Source organism: Orcinus orca, chromosome 19 (assembly GCF_937001465.1).
Source record: "Orcinus orca chromosome 19, mOrcOrc1.1, whole genome shotgun sequence".
Classification (NCBI taxonomy): domain Eukaryota; kingdom Metazoa; phylum Chordata; class Mammalia; order Artiodactyla; family Delphinidae; genus Orcinus; species Orcinus orca.
Genome location: NC_064577.1, coordinates 44770668 through 44796470, shown reverse-complemented (window position 1 = coordinate 44796470; position 25803 = coordinate 44770668). Strand labels below are relative to the sequence as shown.

At 50.3% G+C, this 25803-nt stretch overlaps 1 protein-coding gene across 2 annotated transcripts in view; it reads right to left on the bottom strand.

The window, feature by feature from the left end:
- Positions 1–5787: 5787 nt before the first annotated feature.
- IGF2BP1 (insulin like growth factor 2 mRNA binding protein 1) overlaps positions 5788–25803 on the bottom strand; it is a 38839-nt gene continuing 18823 nt past the window's right edge. Inside the window, exons 3-15 of one of the 2 annotated variants that reach the window (XM_049702536.1) lie at positions 19827–19875; positions 19257–19308; positions 15811–15874; positions 14008–14289; positions 13115–13249; positions 12284–12406; positions 11373–11508; positions 10402–10524; positions 9934–10053; positions 9155–9229; positions 8286–8417; positions 7906–8019; positions 5788–6226 (exon numbers count right to left, since the gene is read on the bottom strand). In XM_049702536.1, coding sequence (XP_049558493.1) covers positions 6134–6226; positions 7906–8019; positions 8286–8417; positions 9155–9229; positions 9934–10053; positions 10402–10524; positions 11373–11508; positions 12284–12406; positions 13115–13249; positions 14008–14289; positions 15811–15874; positions 19257–19308; positions 19827–19875 — 1498 coding nt within the window. In that variant the 3' untranslated portion in view covers positions 5788–6133. The remainder of the gene's footprint in view (positions 6227–7905; positions 8020–8285; positions 8418–9154; positions 9230–9933; positions 10054–10401; positions 10525–11372; positions 11509–12283; positions 12407–13114; positions 13250–14007; positions 14290–15810; positions 15875–19256; positions 19309–19826; positions 19876–25803) is intronic. The other variant, XM_049702537.1, reaches the window with a different exon arrangement.

Genomic DNA, 25803 nt, shown 5'->3' with positions numbered 1-25803 from the left:
TTTATTCTGGTTTCTGGCACCAGGATCGAGATGCTGGAGAAAGGGGGAGACCTCAAACGGTGGCAGAGGGTTTTTATTCCTCCTGCTAACTCATTATCGGCTGAAATTCGTCTCGAACACCTTTGCACTGCGGCAGGTTACAGAAACTTTGCATGGAAGTGTTACAGGTGCTCCCCCAACCCCCGGAGGTTGAAATGGTGAGACCAGACTTCAGCACCCCAACATACACAAGCCTTTGTTCTTGGTGGGGGTGAGTGAAGTCACCTGGCTGAGAAGCAACAGGGAGAGCACAGGTAGGAACTCACTGGCAGGAATGGCGTCTGGGATGGGGCAAGCCGGGGGGCAGATTGTGAAAGCTGAACCTGTTAGAAGAGCACATCATCTTAAACAAGTGGAGAAAATCGCCGAAGAGTGAAACTTATTTGCGGGGGAAAAAAAGAGAAAAGTTTGGGGAATTAAAACACTCCAGCAGTCACTGGAAAATGTCTCCCTCTTAAAATTTTTTTTTTTTGGTTTTTTTGTATTTTTTTTTTAATTTTTTGGAAAGTATTTTTAAGGTAATATTTTTCTTTTCCTTTGGAAAAAGAAATCTTTTTCCCCCCCTAATCTAAGCAAGTGGAGTTGCCACTACCTAATTTATCTCTATTGTCTTGCTAAGAGGTAGATAAAACAAAAGTGAAATGGGGCTTCTATGAGGAGGTCCATTAGAGGGTGGGGAGGGGCTGGGATCGCCCAGTGGAACTCCCCGACTACAAAGACTCCTGAGTGACCAGAGGACCAGGCCCTCGGACTCTCAGGATAAGGGGTCCTGCACCACCTGTCCTTCTAGAGCCAACCGTCCCTGTGAAGACTGGGAAGGGGTACAGAGGAGGTGGAACATCTCCAAGAAACCCTGTTGAAGAGGTCTTAGCTCCGGCTTCCCCAGGCTTCCTGGCTTTGGGGCTGAGTAGCGGGTTCCAGGCTGAGCCCCACATCTCACCTCCAGCCAGCCCCCTCTGCAGGAAGAGAGGAGGCAAGTCCTCTCCTCACCCTCTGGTCCAATAAGATACAGCAGGTGAGGGAGGGACAGGCTGAGGGGAACAAGGTGAAGCATAGGACCCCGGGGGCAAGGAAGGCAGAGAGGGGGGCCTAATGGCCAGTCCTCCCAACCCAACCGATGAGTATCTAGCAGGCATGCCTGTTCCTCAAGGACAAACCTTCTGTGGCACAAGCCTCAGCTCACTCCTCCTGACTGGGATCCAAACCCTTACTCGCCAGTCCCAGCCCTTGGTTCTAATCTCTCTGTGAGGATTGAGGTAGTTAATGCGTTTATACTCCTAGCATCCGTCACCTGTGGTTACTCAGAACACATGCCCCGAGGAGGTTCCTGCTATTTCATTTAAGGAAAGAAATTCTTTCTTTTGTCTTGTCCATCCAGATGCAACCAGACTACGGCACCAGGAATGGTGCCCCCAAGGAGCTGCACGGGGCCGAGGGCCAGGGCTGGGGCTCCCGCCCTCACCCTCTAAATCCACCTTCGGTCATGAGGCCCCCTCCCTGTTCTGTACCCCGACAGAGAAGCCTTATGTATCCAAAGGAAAGAAACTGAAGTTTTTAGCTGGTGTTCCTCTAAGTCTGAACACAAGAGAAAAGTCCCGCATCTAAATCACCAAGAGTTTGGAGAAGAAATGGCTTTATGTCCCCTGGCATCGAGGATTCTCCTAGCTTCCTGCAGCTACGGTGGCAGGCTGTACTGTTTTCCTCCTACCAGTTTTCAACAAATAGGCAAAAGTTGGCGGGGTCTGAACGTCAAAAGCCACTAGGATCTCCCCACCCACACTTCAGGGGGGAAAGGGGACTCCCCACCCCTGAGCCAGGAGGAGGAGGGAAGGCTGGACTGGAGGCAGAAGCTCGGGCAGTCCCTCTGGGGCTCTGTGAGGTAGTTATGTAGTACTGCTGTTCCCAGTTTGGCAGAGGGTACGTCTGGGGTGGGAGGAGGGGAAGGCACCCTTGAGAGCTAACTGAGGCCCCTCCTCGTTGCCAGTCTGCCAGGCCTGAAGAGAACTCGCAGTGCTGCCTCTGCAGTGGGGTCAGGGGACAGAGCACAGCCCCACTCGGAGGAGCCCCGAACTTCCCCTCCATCTCCAAAGTGCAACCAGGAGCCATCGGACCCCCTTCTCAGCTCCCCGCCCCCTGGCACGTACCGCCCCCAATCCCCCAGGAGCCTCAGAAGGGAAGGGGCGGGTCTCCAAGCCCACGCTGCGTCCGGGAGCCCTCCCCCACTCAGACAGCCCAGGTCTACGTCAAAAGATGGTTATTGCTTCGATTCAGAAATGGCGTCTCTCAGCCTCTGTCTGTCTGTCTTTGGCACAGAGGAAAACGGACACACAGAACCAACTGGAGTGTTCCCCTCCAGTGTTCTCTGGGTTTTACACAGGGTCTTTTCTGCCAATCGTGAGGCATAACTTAACAGCCCCCAACCGCCCCCCAGAAGTGGAGAGCTCAGGGTAAAGGGAAAAAGACTGAGAAGGACCAGGTGAAGGGGAGGAAAGAGAAGGTGATGAAACTCCCTGTCCCTAAAAACAGCTCTCTCCTCCCCAGACCCCTCCCTAAGAGCCAAGTCCACAACCCAAACTGCAAAAGGCAAGCAGACCCTCGAGGGGATTCAAGCCATTGGGTGTCACTGTCAGATGCAGCTTCAAAGTCAGGGAATCAAAACCATTTTGGTTTTTTACGTGTTCCACAGAATTAAACAATATATCCCAAAGTGATGGTCCTTTCTTCAAAATATATATGTAGCTCACACACATATCAGAGCACAGAAGCTGTTTTTTTTTTTTTAAAGTCGTTTTTCTCAAATCAACCAAACCTCCCAAGTGCGTTTCACGTTGTTATCTCACCAAGGATGGGGAAATGGAGGTGATGTGCAGGCGGGCATGAGGTGCCCAAGGCCCTCGTCTACAGGTCAAAGGCAGACCCACCAAGACAGGCCTTTTATCCTGCTAAACCTTAACCACCAAACCATATTCCTTTGCTTTCTGGTAGCGTAACTTCCACCATTTTCCTGCTGGGCGAGTATCAGCCGTGCCTAATCCAGGTCAAGTCTGACAGTCCCTTGCCACACTCCTGGTCTCTTCTGGGAGCTGAGTCAGCGAAAGGGAAAGGAAGTGGGCTTCAGGTGTGAAGGGAGCCGGATCCCAAGGAAACTGAACACTGCAACAATCACATTTCAGGTACTGTGGGGATTTTATTCCGATGGTAGCGTTTGAACCGGATATCAAAGCATGCTTGCTGCCGGAAATTCACCTTACATCACTAAACGGCCGACGTCTGAACGTTATCTGCTTCATCTTGGAATAAAGCGTATAGAGCCAGAAAGAGAAGTTGGGAGACCCTTTTTTTGTGGTTTGGACAGGTGGGAAGCTTAATTATACTGGCCTGATAGCATCCCTAAATGCTTTCCTGCCTCCTCCTCTTTGGGGTAGACAGTTCTGGGGGCTATCCAGGAATGTCATGGGGAGAGAGTGACAAGACACAAATGAGGCAGGAACCTGTCCCCAGTCACACTCCCGAATCCCCTGCCCCTCCTTGCCACCCACCACCCTAAATCAAGAATTTGGTAAGTTTGGGTCCACGGTTAAGAGTCCATCAGATCAATCGAAAGAAGACGGGGAGACAGAGGGGGCAGTTAACTGTTTGCCCCTTGGTCTGTTGATAAAAGACCGAGAATAGCAAGACGGGATTGAAATGAAATAACAAGAACAAAAAGTGAAAAGCACTGCAACAACAAATCAGGTGGACCTCTCTGAGGGCGAGAGGATGGCTTTGTCTCTTCCACTAATGGAATCTTGGCTCCCATATTTTTAGACAGAGAAGTATAGATTTTTTAAAGGGTATCTTTTTTTAGTTATTATTTCTCTCCTCGATAAAACGGAGGCAATATTTTTAAATATCTCAACAGCACCACTGGTGGGAAAAACCAACTGGGGTGCCCTTTAACCAAAGCGGGGAGGGGAGACCACAGGCCGGCCGTTGGAGGGGCTGTTGTTTCGCCCTTGGGGCCACAGTTCTGCTGGGCCTGTTAATCTCATCAGGCAGGATTTTCCTGGGAGAGGCTGGTGGCTTAGGAGATCAGAGCCTGGCCCTGGGCTCTCTCACACGCATGGGCCTTCCCCCACTCGGCCCAGCCTCCGTCCAAGGGGCAGCTCCAGCTGCCTTTCCCACAGGGCCTGTTCTCCATAGAGAGTTCCTAAAGGGTTACACTGGCTCATGTTGTAAGAAATTATGAAACATAACTTTCTCGTTTTTTTTTCTTTTCATTAAAAAAATAAAATATTCAAGACTATCAGCTTCTCTTTTGCTTCTTTTCTTTTTTATATAAAATATCAGCAAGCCGCAAAGAAAAAAAAAGATTAAAAAAAAAGAGGTGGGGGAACAAAGAGGAAAGTAATTGCTGAGGTAACTTCATACCTTGAGGTAGTTTACTTCGCGCACAGCATTACCTGACTGACTCCGCCCACATGTCAAGGTTGTCTGGTTGTTACTGTCGTTGTTGCAATGTCGGAAGGAGGGGAGTCCAGAGCATGGGCTCGTCCACATGCGGGAGGCCTTCCTCCTTTCCCAGCACACTTGATAGCATTGTCCAAGGTAGCTAAAGTGCACCACCTGGCTAACATGCACTGACGGTCAGTACGTCTGGAGGGGAGGCCTAACCTCATTTAACTGATGGCTGATAAGTCTTCCACAAGGGCTGAACTGAAAACGGGATCTTGCTGAGCCTGGAGAATTAATAAATTAAGCTTGTTTACCCCTTTGTGCACAACGTTGCTGGTATTTTGAGTTTTGTTTTTTTTAGGCACACGTAACGTCATGCCAACGACTCGTGGAGGCAGAAGCCATCAGTTCAATAGGCCTCTAGGATAGAAACAGAAGCAAATTTTCTCTCCAATTTACTGAACAGTCATGAAAGATGCCAAATGATGGACTTCAGCTTTATCAGGAGCCGAGGGTCGGGTTCCACGTCCCACCACCACCAAGGGAACAGTGCCGTGGGGGGGAGTGCCCCGCAACCCCTGCTTCTGGGAACCAGCCCTTATGGGAGCACATGGGCTGGCGTGAGGGCACAGTGGCAGCCTTTGGGGCCACTCAAGTCCTCCATGGAACTGAGACTTTATCAAGGGGCGTTAGTGTCCCCTTCCCAGTGCTCGTATCCAATCATTAAAATAGACTTTAAAAAAATATAAAATCTGCCTGAGAATGATAGGAATCAGGGACAGTACAGTGGTCAGCCCCTATCCCGCTGAGCAGTCAGTACCACCCATGTGCACCTGGACATGACGTGGGACTTACATGGTTAGAGGGACATGAACGGGGCGGGAATCCTAGTGGGGAAGCCCCAACAGAGCGGGAAATTTGAACTGTGCCAATTTTTCAAGGTGGTGATCTGGAATCAGTCAGCCACAAGGGCACTCCTTTTAAACGTGGATTACTGTATAGTTCAATCACCTTTCTCCCCATTTCTCCCCCATTCCTTGCCATTCCTACTGGCTGGTTAGGAAGGGATTGGAATTAATCTACAGATGCCAATGTGTCTTCTCCCTTCGAGTCAATAACGTAAGCAAAGCAATGGATTGGTTCTCACTTTTGCCAGTAGCAGAAAGGTAACATAACCAGCGTGAATATACGAAAAGGCTATGTCAGGGCACAAGAATAGAGGTATTTTAATCAATAAACCAAGTAGAAGGTTGGAAGGATCTTAGGGTCAAGAAGTAAACCATCCTTTGAGGTTGATTAAAACACCCCTCTGCGTGTTTTAAAAGCCTGAAGGAAATTTTATTTCTCTTCCCACTGGGGTCTGACCCACCCTCTCGGTGGGACCTAGAGAACTTAAACAATCCACGTTTAAAAGCACCCTGAGCTAGAATTTCCATGGTGACACCCTCAGGGGTGGGCAGTGTTGGGCCAATCGGTTGGGTGTTTAGGGCTGAGAGATCAGGGTTCCTCACTGGAACAACTTCCTCAAGCAAGTGGGCAAACCTGATCTACATCCCGGCCCAAGTGTCCCTGATTCCCGCTCATTCTCAGGCCTGCTGGGGAGAACGTGCTCTCGATTTCGGCCTGTTGTCCTTGAGCCGACGTGATGGGTAGGGGCCGGTCACTTCCTCCGGGCCTGGGCCTGGTTACTCTGTCCCTTTTGGTGCAGCTGTTTGACTTGGGCCAAGATGTCTCGTATCTTCCGCTGAGCCATCTGCAGATAGAACAAACGAGAGTGAGGGTCTCCGAAGGCAAGGAGTTACAGCCTTACGTGCGGAGAGAAGCCATCGGGGTCTGGACACCAGCGGCAACCACAGGTCATATTGGACTTGTAAGAAAGGTAAGAGAAGACTGAGGATTAGAGTGACCATAAGTTTCTTTGCCTCCAAGCAGACCCTGAGCACCCACTGGATTCATACAGAGGAAGGGAGGATAAACAGTAGTATAAACTCATTCATCAGAATTTAAAACATGACCAAGTTGACACACGTTGCTGAACTCGAGGGGGAACTCCCAGAGCTTCCAGGAGCATGTGTTGTCAGAAGGTCGAAAAGCAGGAGACCTCGTCACCAATCACAACTCCACTACGCATGTAAACATCCCAGGAAAGGGGATGAACTGGGATAACCGAAGGCAGTGGAAGAAGCTCCACTGTGGAAATGGACAGAACACCAAAGATTGGCATCTCTACTCTCTCCTTCTTAAAGGTGTCTTCCCTATGAACAGTTGTCTAAGGGAAATCAACTGTAGAATGTGATTCTCTTGACAGAAATTTACCAGAATGTCTCCTTTCCATAAATTGAGTGCTTGACTTCTTGGTTGAAGAGAAAGTTGGTCTAGGTTGGGGAAAGAATGTGGAGTCAATATTTATACATTAATTCTTCCTCTGTCAGCCCTGTGCTTGATGTCTTACACAGTTTTTCACTGAGTTCTCATTTTAACCAATGAAAAATGTCACCACTTTGGTACTTAATACACCCTGGCTCTCTGCATCCCTGGATACATCATTTAAATCTCACATTCCTCACTTGTACGACGAGGTTGTTATGAGGGTTACATGAGTTAATAGAGACCACATAGAATAATGCTTGGTGTAGCAGCAGAACCCATAAATCTTAAATATTTCTGTGGCTATTAATGGCTCCCAAAGGGCTGTCAGAGAAAGTTGTCACGCTACGCTGGGGTCTGGGCTCCTGTCTTGCCCTTGACTGCGTGAGCAGCCTCAGGTGGGCCACAAGCCTGATGTGACGTGCTTATCCTCTGTGAGTGGAAGGGACCGTATCCAGTAGTCTCACATCCCTTCTAGCTCCAACACTAAGGGGTTTTAGGAAAACCCCACTAGCTTCCAATCATCCTATAATTTGAACCCGATACCTGCCCTCCTTTCTAGACTCTGGGGTCAGCCCCAATGCTGGGCACTGCTGACTGGCTTTACTGGAAGCAGTGCAGGGATAGATGGTGAGTTCCAGGAAGAGAACAGGAGGGTGGAAGAACTGGAAGCAAGGATGGAGCAGTGGTTCTGGGAAAGGTGAAGGAACTGCACTGCAAACGGGCAACCCAGGATGTCATTCCATGAACAAGCCTGGGTGGTGGATAAGATCCATTTCTCTCCTTATCCAGTGCAAAAGAGAAGGACTAAGGTTAGACGACAGGGAAGACTATTAACATATAACATGATACACCATAGTTATTACATAATGTAGACTACCTATGAAAACGGTCAAATCACTGTCCCTACAGCCTTCAGAGGAAATAAAACATCTACACCTCACACCCTTACACCTGGAAGGAAAGAATGACCCAGCCCAGAGGCGGGCAGAGTGCACGGGATTTGTCGAGGTCATGCTCCTGGAGCCCTGCCGCCCTCCCGCGATGGGGGAGTGACATACGTACCTGGCTGGCATAGAAATGCCCAATGATCTTGACGATGACCTGGTCGTTCTCATCAGGGGTCTGGTCTCTCGGCACCACCACCTCAGCTGCTGTCAAATTTTGCAGCTCATTCACCTGGGGGCAGGGGCAGGGAGGAAAGGTCAGAGAGGAGCTCAGCGTGCTGTCCATGTCCAACATGGATGGGACTGGAGGCTCAAGAGCGTGGTCACTAGCAGCTAGAAACTGGAGGAGTCAGGAGCTGGGCTTGGGAAGTGGAATCCAGTAAACGGGCAAATTGGGAGTACCCAGGCTGAGCCGGGCGGAGGAGCTGGGGGCCAGGGAAGAGCTGTTGGGTTTGGGGACTAATGTCCAGAGCTTTCAACCTGACCCTCACGGCTCACCGTTTTGCCACCTTTGCCAATGACCCGGCCAGCTGCCGACGCTGGCACCCGGATGTGGGTCTCCAGCTTTACTTCCTCCTTGGGACCAAAGAAGTTCTCCTCCTTGAGTTTTCCATAAATTCTTCCCTGAGCCTGAGAAGAGGAGGTCATTGTTGTGTCAGCGGGCCACATGCATATGACGAAAGGGAAGCTCCCCAAGCCCCACCCCTTCCTCCTCCGGCCCACAGGCCCACGCCCGCTCGGGGTGGGTCACCATCTAGGCCAGGTGATACAAAAGGTGCACAGGACTGACCTGCTCACTTGTAACACTGGGGAGCCCGGGCAGAGTAACTGAGTATGAGTACGTAGCTCCCCAGAGGAACACAGCACCTAAGCTACAAACCAGACCTATGGGGTCTGGGATGCTTGCGCGGACTTGGACAAGCTGTGGCTGGCAAGTCAAGGCCCTGAGTGGCAGCTGGTGGAAGTCACCCACGCAGAGGGCGGGCTCTTGGTCACTCCACACAGTCTAGAGAGCTGTCCCCGCTCTCCACCCCTCCCTAGGTCAGAATAAGCTACCAGCTCTTTGACTGTCTGCCCGGAAGTTCCAGAACCTCGGCACGTCATAGGGACATAAAGGAGAGAAGGGCCTTCCTTAGTCACTAAGGCAGAGGGCGAGGAAGAAGCCCTCAGACTGCCTTCTTTCCCACGTGCCTATTCACTCTCAGGAGGCAAAGAGGGAGAGCAACAGAGTTCCCGCCTGACGTCAATTTGAAAGCAGCCTTGCAGCCCTGTTTTGCAGGGAAGCTTAAAAACAGGACGCAGATTTGCGCTCCCATCCAAACTCGATTCCTCTGGGTCCTACTTGGAAAGACAATAAAGATCGGAACCTTGAATTGGGCCTCTGGGGGTCCAGTGATGATGACCATACGAAGTTTGGAGTCCGGAGTTTCAGGAGGAGCAATCTACAAAGCAAACGCCCGTCAGAGGTGCCCTCTACCTCCACCTCCTCCAGACCTCTACCACCCTGCTTCCACTCCCCACCTGGGACGGCCAGGGGAGGGGAGAACAGAGACCCCGAACCCCAAGGCTATTGCGCCTGCACCAGAACTCTTATGAGGGCGTGGGTGCGTTCGTTTCTTGACGTATTCTAAGTAGGGGCGCCCCGCCCACACCCCATCTCCCCCACTCCCCAGCAGGTTTCAGCAGAGTCCTGCCAAGAGGGAGGGGCACAGAAATTTAACAAAACATCTGTTCACTGTGACAGGTTCTCCATGGCCAGGGAAGGTGGAAAGACGGCTAACGTTTACTGGGCAACCACTGTGCACCAGGCACTGAGCCAGGGGCTTTGGCTGCATTGCCTCAGAGTATCATCATCCCTACTGTACTGACGAGGAATCCAAGGCTCAGGACCTAGAGCTCAGAAGCTGCGATCTGAACCCGGTCGGTCTTGTCTGAACTGAAGTTCTCTTCTGTGCTACAATACCACCTCCTCCCTTAGCCTGAAAGCCCAGGAGCCTGGAAGGCATCCCACGGAGGACTAAGCGAGGTCAAAAGCAAAGCGTCTGCCCAACGCTAGGCAGACGGGGTGTCTGAGAACAAAAGCGGAGGGTGATGGGAGCAGAGCGCTCTCCCAGCCCGGGCACCGGAAGGAGACAGGGCAGGTCACCTTGATGGAAGCGCTGGCGAAACGGGAGAGCTGTTTGATGTGCTGCCCCTTCTTGCCGATGATGGCGCCCACTGCCTGGGCAGGAATGAACACCTGCACCATCTCCTGCTCTGGAGCCTGCTGCCAAGACAGGACGTGTTATTAACGCAGGTCAATGGACACAGCCCGGAAGCCCTCCGTGGCCCTGCCCTGCATCCTCGAGGAGGGAAGGGTGCAGGCACGCAGCGGCCACCCTGGGCTACGTGCTCTGTAGCTCTTTGCAGCAGGGACAAAGGGAAGAAGCCGGGCCAGACAAACAGGAAGAGTGCTGCCAGCATCTGAGGCTGCCGTGCACAGGGCTGGTGCTCCAGAGGGTTGGCGCCAGTGGCTGGGAGCCCTTCCCTCTCCCCGCAAATCCCCAAGCGTCAGGCTGCCACAGAGTTGGACCCTGCAGCCGCATGGTCCCCTGTAATAAGACCCTGCACCTACCATAAAGGAGCTGTAGGGGGCAGCTCCGGTGACGCTGCTGGGAGGTGGTGGGACTGCACTGGAGGAGGCTGGAAAAAGGCCTACAGCAGCCAAGTTCAGGCCGGGGATGAGGTGAGACTGCAGCTGGGGAAGGAAGGTGAAGAGAGAGAGGTCGGCTCATTCTGACAGGACCTGGTGGCCCTTGTACGTGGCCCCGGCTGAACAAGAGGGTGAGTGGGCCTCAACAGCGGAATGACGTGCTTTTGCCCCAAACCTGCCTGCCCTTCTGGTTTTTACACACACTCACATGTACACCGAGGGTTCTCGCTGGACTAAGAACCGGCAGCTCTGAGGAGAAGGCCCAGCGTTAGACCCTCAGACGTCCTTCCTCTCTAGTGGTTTACAGCGCTCTGACAGAGACATATGTCGGACTCAGCCGATGACAAGGAAGAGACACATCTCTGACTTTCAGGACTCACCTTTTTGGTCACGTGCCCCACATCCTCACTCCCCTTTAAAAACCAGATGAAAATTATGGACCCTCTCCCCACTAAAGTGCACGGAAACACAAACTTTACAGGAGGATCACAGACCTCAAAGCCCAAGACTGGACTCCCACTTGCACCCCAGGAATCAAATGAAGAATCCCTACTAATTTAATTTAAAAAGGATTCTGATGAATCGAGGTCCAAAAAGCAAAGCAAAAGCTCCAAGGCCCGGGCTTCCCTGGTGGCGCAGTGGCTGAGAGTCCGCCTGCCGATGCAGGGGACGCGGGTTCGTGCCCCGGTCCGGGAGGATCCCACGTGCCGCGGAGCGGCTGCGCCCGTGAGCCATGGCCGCTGAGCCTGCGCTCCGCAACGGGAGAGGCCACAACAGTGAGAGGCCTGCGTACCACAAAGGCCCCCCAGCCTGTGAATGCCCACCTCACTGGAGACCCACTTCTGCCATGGCTCAGGCTCACAGAAGGGCAAGCAGAGGCACCCGACACTCACACTCATGGCAGCCACGTCATTCTCATAGGCTTCCCGAACTTTCTTCATGATCTCCTGCTCGGCCCGGCAGCAGTTCTCGATGGCGCCCTTCACGGTGATGGTCCTCTCGGGGTTATAGAGGGTGAGGTCCTGTAGCCTGGGGCAGGGAGCAGAGCAGTGTCAACCTTCCACTGACAGGCCAGGACCGGGACACAGGTCCTGGCTGGGGCCGAGACACAACGATGCCATTTCTGCAGGCTGTTTAGTTTTGGGCAAATAGCTCTCTGCTTCTGGCCTTCGGTTTGTAACCGGGGCAAGGATTCCCCACAGGGAGGTGAGGATACTCAGAGCAGACTGGTAGGGCAAGGAGGATGCTCATAACTGGAAGCTGGTCCCCAATGGTGCCGAGCACTCCACTTCCTGTGCCCTCAGGAACAGAGCAGTTACTTTGCCCACGGGTAAGTCTCTGACGACATCAAGAGGCACAGTGCTCACGGAGTTGCCAGTCCAGCTGCATGACTTTGGTTCCCCCCGCAGTGAGGCAAACCACCACGCACAGCAGGTGCTCAGGGCTCAGAAAAGGATCTGGGTCTGTCCACATCCCATGGCCTGGCAAATGCTCCCGAAACCCCAAAGCCCTGGCTCCTGGCCACAGGTTCTCTCCTCCAGATGCAGAGCAAGAGAGACAGGATGTGGCAGCAAAGGACTGAAGAGGCAGCAGGCTAACAGCAGCCCAGAGCGGTGACGGGCGCTATAATAAATGCTCCAGCCCTCACGGATAAACGCTCTTTACCGCTGCTTTGATTCTTCTTCTTCAACAAGCAGAAACTGCATCCAACTTAAGGGGCAGATATTAAGGCTCAGCGATGAGATACTGCCACCCCAGGTGCCCAGGCATCCCACTCGTAAAGGGAAATGAGAGAGTGCCTTACGAAGAGATGGTGATTTTCGTCTCTGTGTCCTGCTCCACCTTCTTCAGGTTGCGCCCCTCCTTGCCAATGAGACGCCCCACGAAATTATTATGGGCCAGGATCTTCAGGGGAACCTCGTCAGCCCTTGGGAAGGAGTGAGGGACAAGCGCTTCTTAGATGGTGGGCCACCGCAGACGAGGGGTTTCCAAGGTAAACCCCAAGACAAAATTATGTTTTCAAAGAAAACCAGCAGATCAGTGGTTGTTTAGGGAGAGAAATGGGAAGCAGGGATGGGTGGCCAAGGGCACAAGGTCAATAAGGGCGATGGGTATGTTCCTTATCCTAACTGTGGTGATGGTTTTATAGATGGAAAGAAGCGAACTATAGGACAGCGTGTTCATTATGTCCTATTTGTGCTAAAATACACGCACATACACACACGTGCACACACCTGTGAGGGCACAGCGTTGCTAGGATACACGAGGCGTTATTTACATGGAGGATTCATTTTCTCAGCTTTTATCCTTTCGTACAATTTCTGTGTCTCCTATCTGTCTCTATTCTTGCTTTTAAAAAGTCTGCGTTAGGGCTTCCCTGGTGGCTCAGTAGTTGAGAGTCCGCCAGCCGATGCAGGGGACACGGGTTCGTGCCCCAGTCCGGGAAGATCCCACATGCCGCGGAGCGGCTGGGCCCGTGAGCCATGGCCGCTGAGCCTGTGCGTCCGGAGCCTGTGCTCCGCAACGGGAGAGGCCGCGGCAGTGAGAGGCCCGTGTACCGCAAAAAAAAAAAAAAAAGTCTGTGTTATAGTCGAGGAGGTGGCAGTCCCCATGTGCCCAGAAGCTGAAGCCTTACGTTTTGGTGTCCTTTGCCTCCTTGTGCATAATCTCCAAGATCATCTTACAGGCAGAGGAGCAGCCCTCGGGGGTCGAGTGCACGCTGATGGCCTTCTCGGCAGCGCCTGCGTTCTCCTTCCTGTGCACGTCGATCCTGAGGGCCACAAGCACACGGACGTTAGCTAACCCTCAGCCGAAGCTACAGTCCGGCTCCTTTTGGAACAAGGCCAAGTGCAGAGCTGAAACGGGCAGAGAAAAGGGCCAGCCTGTTGCTATGGATTCTGTCTCAGCCAGGAGGTGGTGGCTGAGAATGGTGGCATCTATCATGGGAATACAGGGTTGGGGGATCAACAGTCCTCAGCTCTGAAGCTGCATTTCCCCTTGAATTCTGGATTTCCCCCTTGAAAGAACTATAAAGAGAAGGCACGCTGTCCCAAATTAAAAGTAAATAATAAAAGGATGCATTATGAATAAGGACACGACGTGACCTGTTCTCTTTCCACAGAACACACAACGATCAGCTACAAAGATCAGCGAAGAGGGGTGGCTGTGGTGGAATGGGAGATGGGTCAGAACTGTGACCTCTTACTAAGGTCCCTGACGGGCCCCATCCTGCTGCCGCCAGTAAGCGGTGCTGAAATCACAGAGCACTAAGGAGTGGCCGCCTTACCGAGACTAGGTTTGCTCAGTGAGACTTTCTACAAGAAACAAACCCTTCTCACTAACGAAAGTGTGTGGCCCAGCCACTGCCACCAGATGGCACCCCCCAGGCTTCTTCTACCTCCCCAACGTTTCCTAAGAGGTTAAGTTGAGTTGAGGACCCTCAGCGTGCTTCCAGGAGAGGCTTCGCCTCCTGGGCGCCAGCCACTGTTCCCTGGCCCCACCTCCCCTTCCCCTGCAGCCAAGACTCACTTGGACTGGGTCTGTTTCGTGATGTTGCGGATGGTAGCGCCCTCCTTGCCAATGATGGCGCCCACGTACTGGGTGGGCACAAGGAGCCGCAGGGGGATGTCCACTTGCTGTTGCTTGGCTGGGGCTCCCGCTGCCACAGGAGAGCCCTGGCGGGGCTGACCCCGAGAGCCAAAGCCGCCTCGGCGCCCGTTCTCGGGACCCTGTGCTATCTGCTCATCAGGGATATAGGAGACCTTCAAGGCGTGGTTCTCCAGCTGGTGGCCGTTCAGCTTCATGATGGCTCTGAGGACAGAGGGAGAATCTACTGGTCACTCCAATCCATGCCAATCACACCAAATGCCCTCCAGGTGTAAAGCACTCAGCTGGGTTACAACGCGGAACATGCCAGAAGAAAGGGAGATGACCACCTGCGCACCACTCCCACCTCCACCTTAGAAAAGCTTCCAGTCTAAGTAGCATAAGACATCAAGTAAGGTAGTGTAACACAAATAAGTTATCTCCACTGAATTCTGGAACTGGCTTGGGAATTTCGACCAGAGCTACCTATCATAGGATTCACAGGAGAATCACATGTGATTTGCGATACGTGAATAATAAATAAAACATGCTAGAACAAGGTTTGTTGTGTCACCTCTTGAGAATGATACTGTCCATGTTTAAGCAAACTCCATGGAAACAGAAGAGGTGGAGACAGAATGGCTTGCAGGAGTTTAAGTCTGTCTGGAATGTCTGAAAAGCGGGACTGATGAACACTGGAGGGAGGGGGCAAGCACCGTGCATTCCCAAGGCTGATGCTGGTTAGAAATGTTAACAAGGCAACAATACGCAGTAGGAAGGAAGCAAGTGTTGACTTAAAGCCAGGTTAAGGCCCACAGATCAGCCACAGGGACCTCCAGAAAATCCTGAGTCCAGCAGGCATCTAAAAGAAAACTGAATGGCTTGAGAAAGTGGGTGGATTTGACACTAGGTTGGAGGAAACAAATATGATAGAGGCAACATGCTGAAGGGACAAGAAAGCCATCAAAAGCAAAATGGCCTATAAGTGAGCATAAATGAGGACACAAAGTATACAAGTCTGTCAGTACCAGTGGGTGGAGAAGTGTGACTCAACCAAACAGGCTAAGGAGCCAGAAACTGTGGGTGTGATGGGACTCAAGGCAACCCCCGAGATAAAATGTCTGCCTCCGCCACATCATAACAAACCCTTTAGGTCTTAGTTCCTCCTCATCACCACTAGATGGCGCCATCAACACAGCAAAGGACCCCATGGGTTCTCCCGCAACCAGAGACCTATTAAAAGCCAGTATCTTGTCCTAAAGAGGATGTCCCACCTTCCCCGGGAGATCTCTGGGTCCCTCCCTTCAAAGTATTTGCTATCAATCCTGGTGAGGTTTCTGAACCTTTGAGATAAAATGTCTGCCTCCGCCACATCATAACAAACCCTTTAGGTCTTAGTTCCTCCTCATCACCACTAGATGGCGCCATCAACACAGCAAAGGACCCCATGGGTTCTCCCGCAACCAGAGACCTATTAAAAGCCAGTATCTTGTCCTAAAGAGGATGTCCCACCTTCCCCGGGAGATCTCTGGGTCCCTCCCTTCAAAGTATTTGCTATCAATCCTGGTGAGGTTTCTGAACCTGAGATTCCTGAACCAAAAGACAAGAGTCTGGATTTGGTCGCCACAAAATCAGAGGCTAGGTGTGGACTCGTGCCCACCTGGACCCCATCCCTGCCCAAGCAGGGGCACCTGACTCCCACCACTCACAAAGACCCTCCTTTGCCCCACTTTTGGGTCCACTCACTGCCTGGTCTGCTCGCGGTTGGAATAGGTGACATTCACCACTGCTGTCTCACTCTCGGTGTTCACTGGGGAAGCAAAACAGAGGTCAAGGTTAGAGCAGCGAGATCTGGAGACGGCACCAATGGTGTAAACATTGTAGAAAGCTCATCTTTGATGGTTACGCGATCAGGAAGGAAATACTTGAATGATGAAGCCTTTCCCCTATAGACCACGTTCACCACAACTCCTGGAAAATTCAAATTAGACTTTACGTGCCTTCCTTTGATTCCCCTACCAGCCCTCAAGAGAGACAGGAATACACAAGGGTGTGCAGTCAACACATTCAGCAGTTATGCAGCAGGGAGAAAAGACACACGCACACACACACACACACACCCCTAGTTTTTTTAACTAGTAAAAAATCACACACCTAGTGAGACTGGACCAAGAAATGGTCTGCAAGGACATGGCTGAAGAGATTTGGGGAAACACCCAAAAGCATTTTAGAGTATCCTCCAGGATATACTGATCAAAGGTAGGTGTATCATGACCTGGCTGAATGAGCTGACAAGGGTGGCTGCCACGGAGCCTGGGGGGAAGGACGTGGGAGTGGACCTGGGTTGGACATTAGAATTCCAGGCGATCTGGGCACATACTCTTCCCCCTTTTGGGACTGATAAAATTAACCGCTTATGCCTCGTCTTGTGATTATGGGTCGCCTAGGCCTGCTTAGCCCCTGGCATGGAGGACTTGGATCAAAAAAATCAAGCCGCCGCCCGACGACACTGAAAGCACTTAGCCACAAAACTGCAACGCAGACCACTCTCAGCCCTTCTGACCTCAGCGGTACAGCTCTCCCACCTCAGCGGAGAGGAATATTCTGAAAGAATAATCCAGCAGAGACCTCCTTGGTGGCTCAGTGGTTGAGAATGTGCCTGCCAATGCAGGGGACACGGGTTCCAGCCCTGGTCTGGGAAGATCCCACGTGCCGCGAAGCAGCTAAGCCCGTGCACCAAAACTACTGAGCCTGAGCTCTAGAGCCCGTGAGCCACAACTACTGAGCCCACGTGCCACAACTACTGAAGCCCACGCACCTAGATCCCATGCTCTGCCACAAGAGAAGCCACTGTAATGAGAAGCCCACGCACCGCAACGAAGAGTAGCCCCCACTCGCCACAACTAGAGAAAACCCGCATGCAGCAACGAAGACCCAACGCAGCCAAACAAACAAATAAATGTAAAAGACGGTGAGACAAAGGACTATTACACAGCCATAAAAAAGAATGAAATTCTGCCATTTGCAGGAACGTGGGTGGACCTAGAGAACATTATGCTTAGGGAAATATCAAAGAAAGACACATAGTGTGCTATCACCTATATGCGGAATCTAAAAAATCCAAATGAATGTATGTGCAAAACAGACACTCAGACAGAAGGCAAACTAGCCGTTACCCAAGAGGAAGGGGGAGAATCTTAAGGGTAGGGGGTATGGGATTGACAGATACAAACTACTATGTATAAAATTAGACAAGTGATGGGAATTCCCTGGCGGTCCAGTGGTAGGGACTCTGCGCTTTCACTGCCATTGGCCCAGGCTGGATCCCTGGTCAGGGAACTAAGATCTCACAAACCGCGCAGTGTGGCCAAAAAAAATTTTTAAATAAAATAGACAAGTGACAAAAATATATTGCACAGGGAATTATAGACATTATCTTGCAATGACTCTGAATGGAGTATAATCTTTAAAAATACTGAATCACTATGCTGTACAACTGAAACTAATACATTATAAGTCAACTATACTTCAATTAAAAAATAATAATAATAAAGTCATTCTCTCCCTGAAAAAAAGTAAAAGGGTGGAGAGGACTTTGCTTAGAAAGTGGCATCTGATGGGACTTCCCTGGTGGCACAGTGGTTAAGAATCCACCTGCCAAGGCAGGGGATACGGGTTCGAGCCCTGGTCCGGGAAGATCCCACGTGCCGCGAAGCAACCAAGCCCGTGCGCCACAACTACTGAGCCCGTGTGCCACAACTACTGAAGCTCGCGTGCCTAGAGCCCGTGCTCTGCCACAAGAGAAACCACTGCAATGAGAAGCCCGCGCACCGCAACGAAGAGTAGCCCCCGCTGGCCGCAACTAGAGAAAGCCCGTGCGCAGCAACAAAGACCCAACGCAGCCAAAAATTAATTAACTAAAAAGTGGCATCTGAGCAGACTAGAAGACTTAATTTTTACAAAATCAAACACTTCCCATTCTGTTCTCTCCAGGTAGCAGGTACTACCCCCAGATTCTGTATGTTATAGCTCCCTGGTGAGCCTCTTAACCAGCGGTGACTCCTGTTGGGCGCCCCCAGTGAGGCTCTCCAGTGTGCTCCCAAGCCATTGCTGTCTCTTTGTCCAGGAGTAACTGAGTCATCAGTCTAAGCTGTAAGCAGGACTGGGTGATGGTTATCAGCGCTTCCAGTTGTGTCCTGGCGTTTATGATAAAAGGCAAGCTTCGGGGTCAGCAGGAGAGAACCTGTCTGATTGATTCAGCACTTCATACCTTTATGCAGGCAAGTATTTTAATCATTTATAATGATTTACAGCTTGCCCCTTTCCACAAAGAATTCGGAGATGAATACTTAAGTCTTGTCTAGGTTTCTTAAAGGTCTGCAAACTCAAACTATTTTGTCTACCTAACGACCAAGCTCTGCTTTAAGTCCAACCCAAATCACTCCACATTTTATTTTAGCTTATTTTCTCTGCAAATAATTTATAACCTTAAGCAATAAATTCAAAACTCGTACCAAACTTCTTATGATCTAGAATAAATAAATTAAAATAACTTATAACCTTAAGCAATAAATTCAAAACTTGTACCAAACTTCTTATGATCTAGAATTCTTTTTTATTATTTCTCCTTCTTGAAAGAGAAGAAGTGATAAAAAGAACTTAATAATAAAAATAAGTTCTTCTGCACTCTTGAAAGATGTTGCCTGCCCGCTATCAATATGTACAAAAATCCTGTTATTTTTTTTAATTGACCAAAGACATGTAGCTCACAATCAGAGGTTCTATAAAAAAAAAAAAAAAAAGACAACCCATTGATTATTCCAGACAAAAACAAAGAATTGTGAAGCTTTTAAAAGTAAAAGGGCTACAGATTTGCTCAAGCCGCGTGCACAGTTTCCATTCTTAATCTATTCCTAAAATCTTGGGACGTGTATTGCTACCTTGGTTGACCCCAGGAGCCTGGGGACCCCGTGCTTGGAATGAGTGACTTTGTTGAGTCTCTCATTAAACAGAGGAGAAACCTGTCCCAGAGAAGCAGCAGAGCTGAAGCTGGAACTCCATGTCCCAGCCCCCACCCCAGCGTACCTCCCTCCACACCTTTGGCCGTCTGCCCCTCTTCCTCACCCACGCCCCCGCCCCCAACTCCAACACCTACCCCTACCCCACCGCCCCACTCCTCTGCCCACTCTTACCTTGCTCGCAGTTCTCCACTGTCCCATACTGAGCCAGCAAGCTGTCCAGTACCTGGGAGCAGGGAGAAGGGAATACGGCTGCTCTGGGCATCCCAGGAACTCACAAAGCATCACTAGACACTCCTCACCCCAAAGCACCGGGGTACAGGCAGAGCCTTTGGTGGGGATTGAGCACGTCACCTGCTCAGTTTGCCCTTTCTCAGGTACTAATGCTGACGGCAATCCGTCGGGGTGTCTTCACAGGATGTACTTGAGCTCAAAAAGGCATTTAAGGGCCTTTTTGGAAGCAGACCTGTGCCACCTGAGTCCCTAGCTGATCCTCTGTCATCACTAAGTTTGGGGTTCAGGGGATACCCTTCCCACCTCCCTAATGCCTCTCACGGTAGGGACTGCCCAAAGGACTAATACTGGAAGTCTTAGGTTAAGGATGCGATCCAACCGGCCTCCCCTCAGCTCCAGCTTCTCTGGCCTAGCCCCAAACCCCCAGGACACCTCCCAGTCATCTCTGCCAGCTCAGGCTGACCCAGACTTCTTTCCCAGTGCCACTGACAGTTTCCCCCAATCACTTACTTCCCATCGAAGCTGGGGTGGAATATTTCGGATCTGTATTTTTCGACTCCTGAAATTAGAGAGAACAGCATCAGTGACAGCTCTGGATACTTTAGGCGCCTGTGACCTTTTGCATTTTTCAGTCCTGTTCCAGTCCATCTTCCTAAACTTCTGCTCAACACCAAAGACTTAAGAGTCTGAGAACGACAACCTTTGGGAATGGAGATTTATTTCGCTGCGTTTTAGAAAGCAAAATAGAGTGCTACCACAGATAGGAAAGCCAAAATCAGATGCCCTAAGCACTGGGATAACATAGTTTCCCCCCTCCACATACCAGTCACATCTGCTTTGTCTCTCCTAGGTTCTCCTCACCAGTTCTCTTACTCAGCAACCATCTATTACCACCCACCGTGTTTCAGGATCTAGGAATACAGAGCTAGCTGTGTGAATTATTACACGAATCATTAACCTGATACCTTTTCAATCGGTGTCTACTCCATGCTGGACTTTGTTCTGCATGCTGGGGACACAATGATAAGCCAAACAGACAAAGTACCTGGCCTCAAGGTGCTCACAATTTATTAGGGGAAACATATATGCAAACAAATTACAGCGGGATAATTGGCAGCAGCTCGGCTCTTTCTCGGTACAGATATGGATTTAAACCTGTGCTCCACTTAACAGCACTGATCTTTAAAAGGTTATTTAACTTCTTTGAGGCTCAATTTTCTCCTTTGTGAAACAGGGATAATACCTATTCACAGGGAGGTATAAAGTAATGTCAGATAATATTATCAAGAGCTTAGCAAAGGGCTTGGAGTAAGTACTTAAAATGTAATAACAGACACATGTGTGGACGCTAAGGTGGAGTAATTAACACACACGCAACCCAGCATTAGGACCAACCCCTTCCCTCCTCCCAGTTTACTACAGTTTCTCCTTTCCATCTTTCCAATACTTCTTAAAAACATAATTTTCCCTGAGGAAGGCTTTCAGGTTCAAGGTTGACTCCCACGGTGATTAACTGCTCACCACCCAAATCAATGCCCTAATCCCTGGGCTTAAAACATTTCAACTGACTTGATCTGCATTGGTCAATGGTCACTTATGTCTTTGCATATCCTTGATCACAAACTCTTAGTTCAGGGACATGGTGCAACAAAATTCTAGTGGCACGAGGGAAAATGAAACTAGGAAGCAAGAAAATCCAGTTCTAGCCCTTAAACTGCCCCTGATTGGCTGTTCTGACTAAGCCACTCAAGCTTCAGGCCCCCGTATTCCTGGCTGACATGCAACAGGGCCCAAGGCAGTTCTTGCCAAGCTAGGGGGAAGGGGTACTCAAAACACACGAGAGCAAGGGAAGGGATGCTAAGCTCTAACTGTAAATGTTTTTGATCTTGGCTCTGTCCTCAGCCAGGTCACTCATTTCATCCCTGTGACCAAGTATCTTGAGATATAAAATGGAAGCAGAAGGGTCTTTAAGATCCCTTCTAGCTCTGCCGCTTTGAGGGTAGAAAGTCTTTGTCAATGAAATCTTTTCCCGGGTTAAAATAACTTAAGGGAAGTGGAAATGTAGCATAAGTGTTGGAGAATCTATGTCCACGGTTTTCTACTTTGGCTGGTTCATGAACCTGATCTAAGGAGGTTAGATTATAGGAGGACAAAAGAACAAGGGTCAGAAACAAGTCCCGTTCCAGGTCCTCGGCTCCCACACCGGGCCAGCTTCTTGGGATCCAATTCACTGGCCAAGAGGGAGGAGCCTCATGGCATCTGCATGACATGGTGTACAGGATTACCCATACACAACACATTTCGTGATGAAATGGGCAAAGAAAACGCAGGGGCCCTCCCATGAGGAAAATCAAACTCTTGGTGAGCTGAAGAGATGATTATACCGTCGGAAGATTGAGAATACTGATCTACCTTAATGCTAGTGACGGGGGGTTACCTAAGCTGAGGGAGGACCTCCCTCAAGCAGAGGCTTCTGGAAGGACTGCAAGGAGATGGGCAGTGCCTGCCTGGAGTTCAAATCAGTAAGAGCTTAAAGCAGTCCCCTGCAAAAGTTCAGTTTGAAGAGCCCTCTTTCAAGATGGTCCTATAGATTACTCTAATCTCAGGTCAAGGGTCAAAAATACCCTCTTCCTACTTCAAACTCCCAGTTTTAAGGGCTTCCTCTTCAGGGTAGGGAGGAATTGGGAGGGGATGGGGAGGTGAAATCAAATCTCAGTTTGGGATGTTAATCCATATCCTGAAAGCAATGGCAGTCTGGAATGTCTGGAATGTTCCAGGAGGGGGAGGAGGGCAGGGACACCCAACCAATGGAAGAAAAGACATCCTGGCAACCCTCCCCCACCCCCAACAGGCAGGGACTCACCCACCCCTCCAGGGCACACACACCCAATCCTGGGAACCCATGCCAGGCCCCTTGAGGCCTGCAAACCTGGCCGGCAAAGCCCCCAACCCTGACACACACACAGAGACCAAGAAGAACCTTTGTCTTTTAAGCCGTTGGCCTGGTTTGTGTGAAGTGTGGTGCTACCTAATTTCTTTCTGGCCCAAAGCACATGTGACCATGCTGAGAACTGGACCCGGTACGCCCTTCCAGGAGCCCATGGGTAACTCACTCGCCCTACAGGTATTTCTGGATGCCTAGCTCATACTGGGCCGGGGCAGTGTGCTGAGGGCTTGGGGGATCAGCATGGAAGGTAAGAGACCCTAACTGCTTACTTCTTTGCTCAGTACCTTACTTTCCTGTGGAAAGCTGACTGGGCTTTTGTGAGGGCTTAAAGCAGGCGGGCTGCGGGGGCGGGGGTGTGCCTGCCAGGCCGTGGTGCTCAGTCCCAGTCCCCAGGAGCCACTACCTGTGATAGTGAAATGGTTAGGCTTCTGCACTGGTGGGGAAATAGCGGGAGATACCACAGCCTAGAGAGAGCCCCCGCGCTCCCACCTCCCGTGACAACCGAAGGGCCCCACTCCAGCACTCCTGAGGACGGGCTTCCACTAGGCTCCAGCGGAGCCTTCGCCCTACAGGCAACAGGGCGCTGCACTCTGCGCAGGACCCTCAACTCTAGCACCCCTTGTTTAGAAAAGCAAGGGAACTCCCAGAGGTTCAGGAGCCGCCACCCACCCTGGAGCTGATAAACCTGTTGAGTGAAAGAATGAAGCCTCCAGCCCCCGGCAATGAAGGCAGTGGTTGCGCCAGTCAAATGACTTCCCCAGGGGCTGATACCCGGAGGCTTCTTACCCTCTCTGCCTGCCCCGACCAGCAGGGCAGTTACCAGGTCCTGGGGCAGCTCCCCAGATACAGAGCAATCACAAGGGATGCTCCTTTCTAATGTTGCTGGGGACAAGCAGGGGACACCAGGGCCACAGGGACCGAGTGACCATTCAAGCCCAGGGGAGATTCCAGGAGAGAACAGAGGGAGAGAGAATCTGGGCAGCAGCGTCGTAAGGAGTTAAGTAGGAAAACAAGAGATTCAGGAAGCACAGGAGCTAGAGGCACCCGGAAGGATGGCTGGGAGTGCTCCCTGCGCAGGAAGCTCTCGTCCTTTTCACCTTTTCAGAGAAATGTCATTGACTTAGACTGAATGGGAAGGAAAACAGTTCATTAAGGAAGAAGCTAACATGTGAGGAGTGCTTACCAGATGCCAGGCTCAGATTCAGCACCTCCTATAAGCCTCCCACTACCCATGAGCACGATAACCACGGCTCCACTTTACAGACTGGGGTCCTGAGATTGAGGGCTTGAGTATCTGCCAAGTTACACAGGTTCTAAGAGCCAGAGCCAGTATTTGAACCCAAAGACTGTCTGGTTCCAGGCTCTTTGCACAGTCCCCTGCGCTGCCTTGACGATGGCAGAAAGGAAACAAAAGCCTTCGCCAAAATATATTCAGGTTTTGGCTTGAGAACGAGTTTAAAATACTCAGAGTTCACACAACAGAGTGAAGAGCGGGCCTGCTGAGTGGGTGCTGCTCTCCAATAAGTCGAAACATCCCACCTATAACTCCTTAAGATGCATACTTCCATTGTTAGTGGAAAAGTGATTCTGTGCTTATTGAACACTGACTAGACATTTGATAATATTGTTAATATTTTAAAATCAGGTAATTCCCTGGCAGTCCAGCGGTTAGGACTCTGCGCTCTCATTGACGAGGGCGCAGGTTCAATCCCTGGTCAGGGAACTAAGATCCCACAAGCCGTGCGGCACGGCCAAAAAATAAAATAAAATAAAATCATACTGATTTCTAGAAATACATACTGAAATAGTTACAGATAAAATGGCATGTCTAGGACTTGCTTTAAAGTAATTAGGGGGAAAATTAATACAGATTGGATACGATTTGCTAATTTTTAAAGCTAGGTGATGAGTACGTGGTGGAATTATTTAATTATCCTTTCCCTATTTCAAAGTTTTTTTTTCCATAACAAAAAACTTTAAATAAAAAGATAATTCTGAGAAGATGTGGTACTTATATACAATGGGATATTACTAAGCCATAAAGAGGAATGGAATTGGGTCATTTGTAGAGACGTGGATGGACCTAGAGTGTCATACAGAGTGAAGTCAGAAAGAGAAAAGCAAATATCGTATATCAACGCATATATGTGGAATCTGGAAAAATGGTATAGATGATCTTATCTGCAAAGCAGAGACAGAGACACAGACGTAGAGAACAAATGTATAGATACCATGGGGGAAAGGGGTGGGGTGGGAGGAACTGGGAGACAGGGATTGACACGTATACATTATTCATACTATGTATAAAATGGACAACTGATGGGAACATACTTTATAGCACAGGGAACTCTACCTAATGCACTGTGGCCGCCTAGGTGGGAGGGAAGTCCAAAAGGGAAGGGATATCTGTGTGTGTGTGGCTGATTCATTTTGTTGTGCAGTGGAGGCTAACACGACATTGTAGAGCAACCATACTCCAATAAAAATAAATAAATAAAAATAAAAAGATAATTCTAGCTCACCCAATTTTAAAGTCATCACAGATTCAAAATGAATGGGTCTAAGCCAATGAGGTTTTCCTCTTTTATCTTTATTAGCAAGAATCCAGGCCCTGGTGAGGAGCCGGCTGAGGGCAGGGAGAACGGGCCTCAGGCCCAGCGGAGAGCGGAACAGATGCATAGATGGGACACTTTTCAGAAGGGGGGGTCCCCATATGACAGAATGCACACCTGGACGGAATACACCCTGGGAACAGTCTTCAGGTCTTCCGGAGGACAGCTAAAAACTGCCCCAGGGAGTCTTCTTTTTCTAAACCTTTGCAAACCAGCTCCTTCCTCTTTCCACCCCCATTCCCAGAGGGTAGCGTGCTGTCTTGATCATGCTCGTGGGCCTCACCCTGCCCGAGAGGGAAGCGTTCCTTTAAACCAGGGTGGGGCAGACCAGTTGTGAGGACAGAGGCAATAGTAGGTTTTGGAAATCTTTTCAGGCTTGGGGCCTCAACCCCCAGAGGCCACTATCAGAGTCAAACCTGGACTTTCATCTCTCCAGAGAACTAGGATTAAACCAGGATCTCCAGATTAGACCCTTTACCTCCACCCCTCCCCCGGGCCGTGATTCTCTGACTAGCAGTCTGCTTGCTCTAGGGCAAGTTAGGCCTTCAACTCCCTAGACCTCAGTTTCTCTCACATGAGGGACCAAAGGATTAGGATTAGTCCTTTTTACTGGATCTTGTGTCCCCAGACAGAGATCAACCCTGTCCACCTATAGCGATACACTTTCTTCATTAGAGTGATTTTCTGTGCCTTAATGGTCTGCCTAAGTGGTTCTTAACCCCCTTTTTTTTTCCTGGAGACTAGGTTCCCATTAGGAAATATGATAAAAGCTAAGAACACTCTCCACCAGAAAAATGCAAAATTCACTCCAGCCTGCAGACATCTCCTCGAAAGTGTGGGAAGAAACTAGCCCAAGGCAATTAGAAAGCTAAGCTTGACTGGGGACGGAGTTGGGGTTATTACCTGGCAATTTTAAGAGTGAGCAACT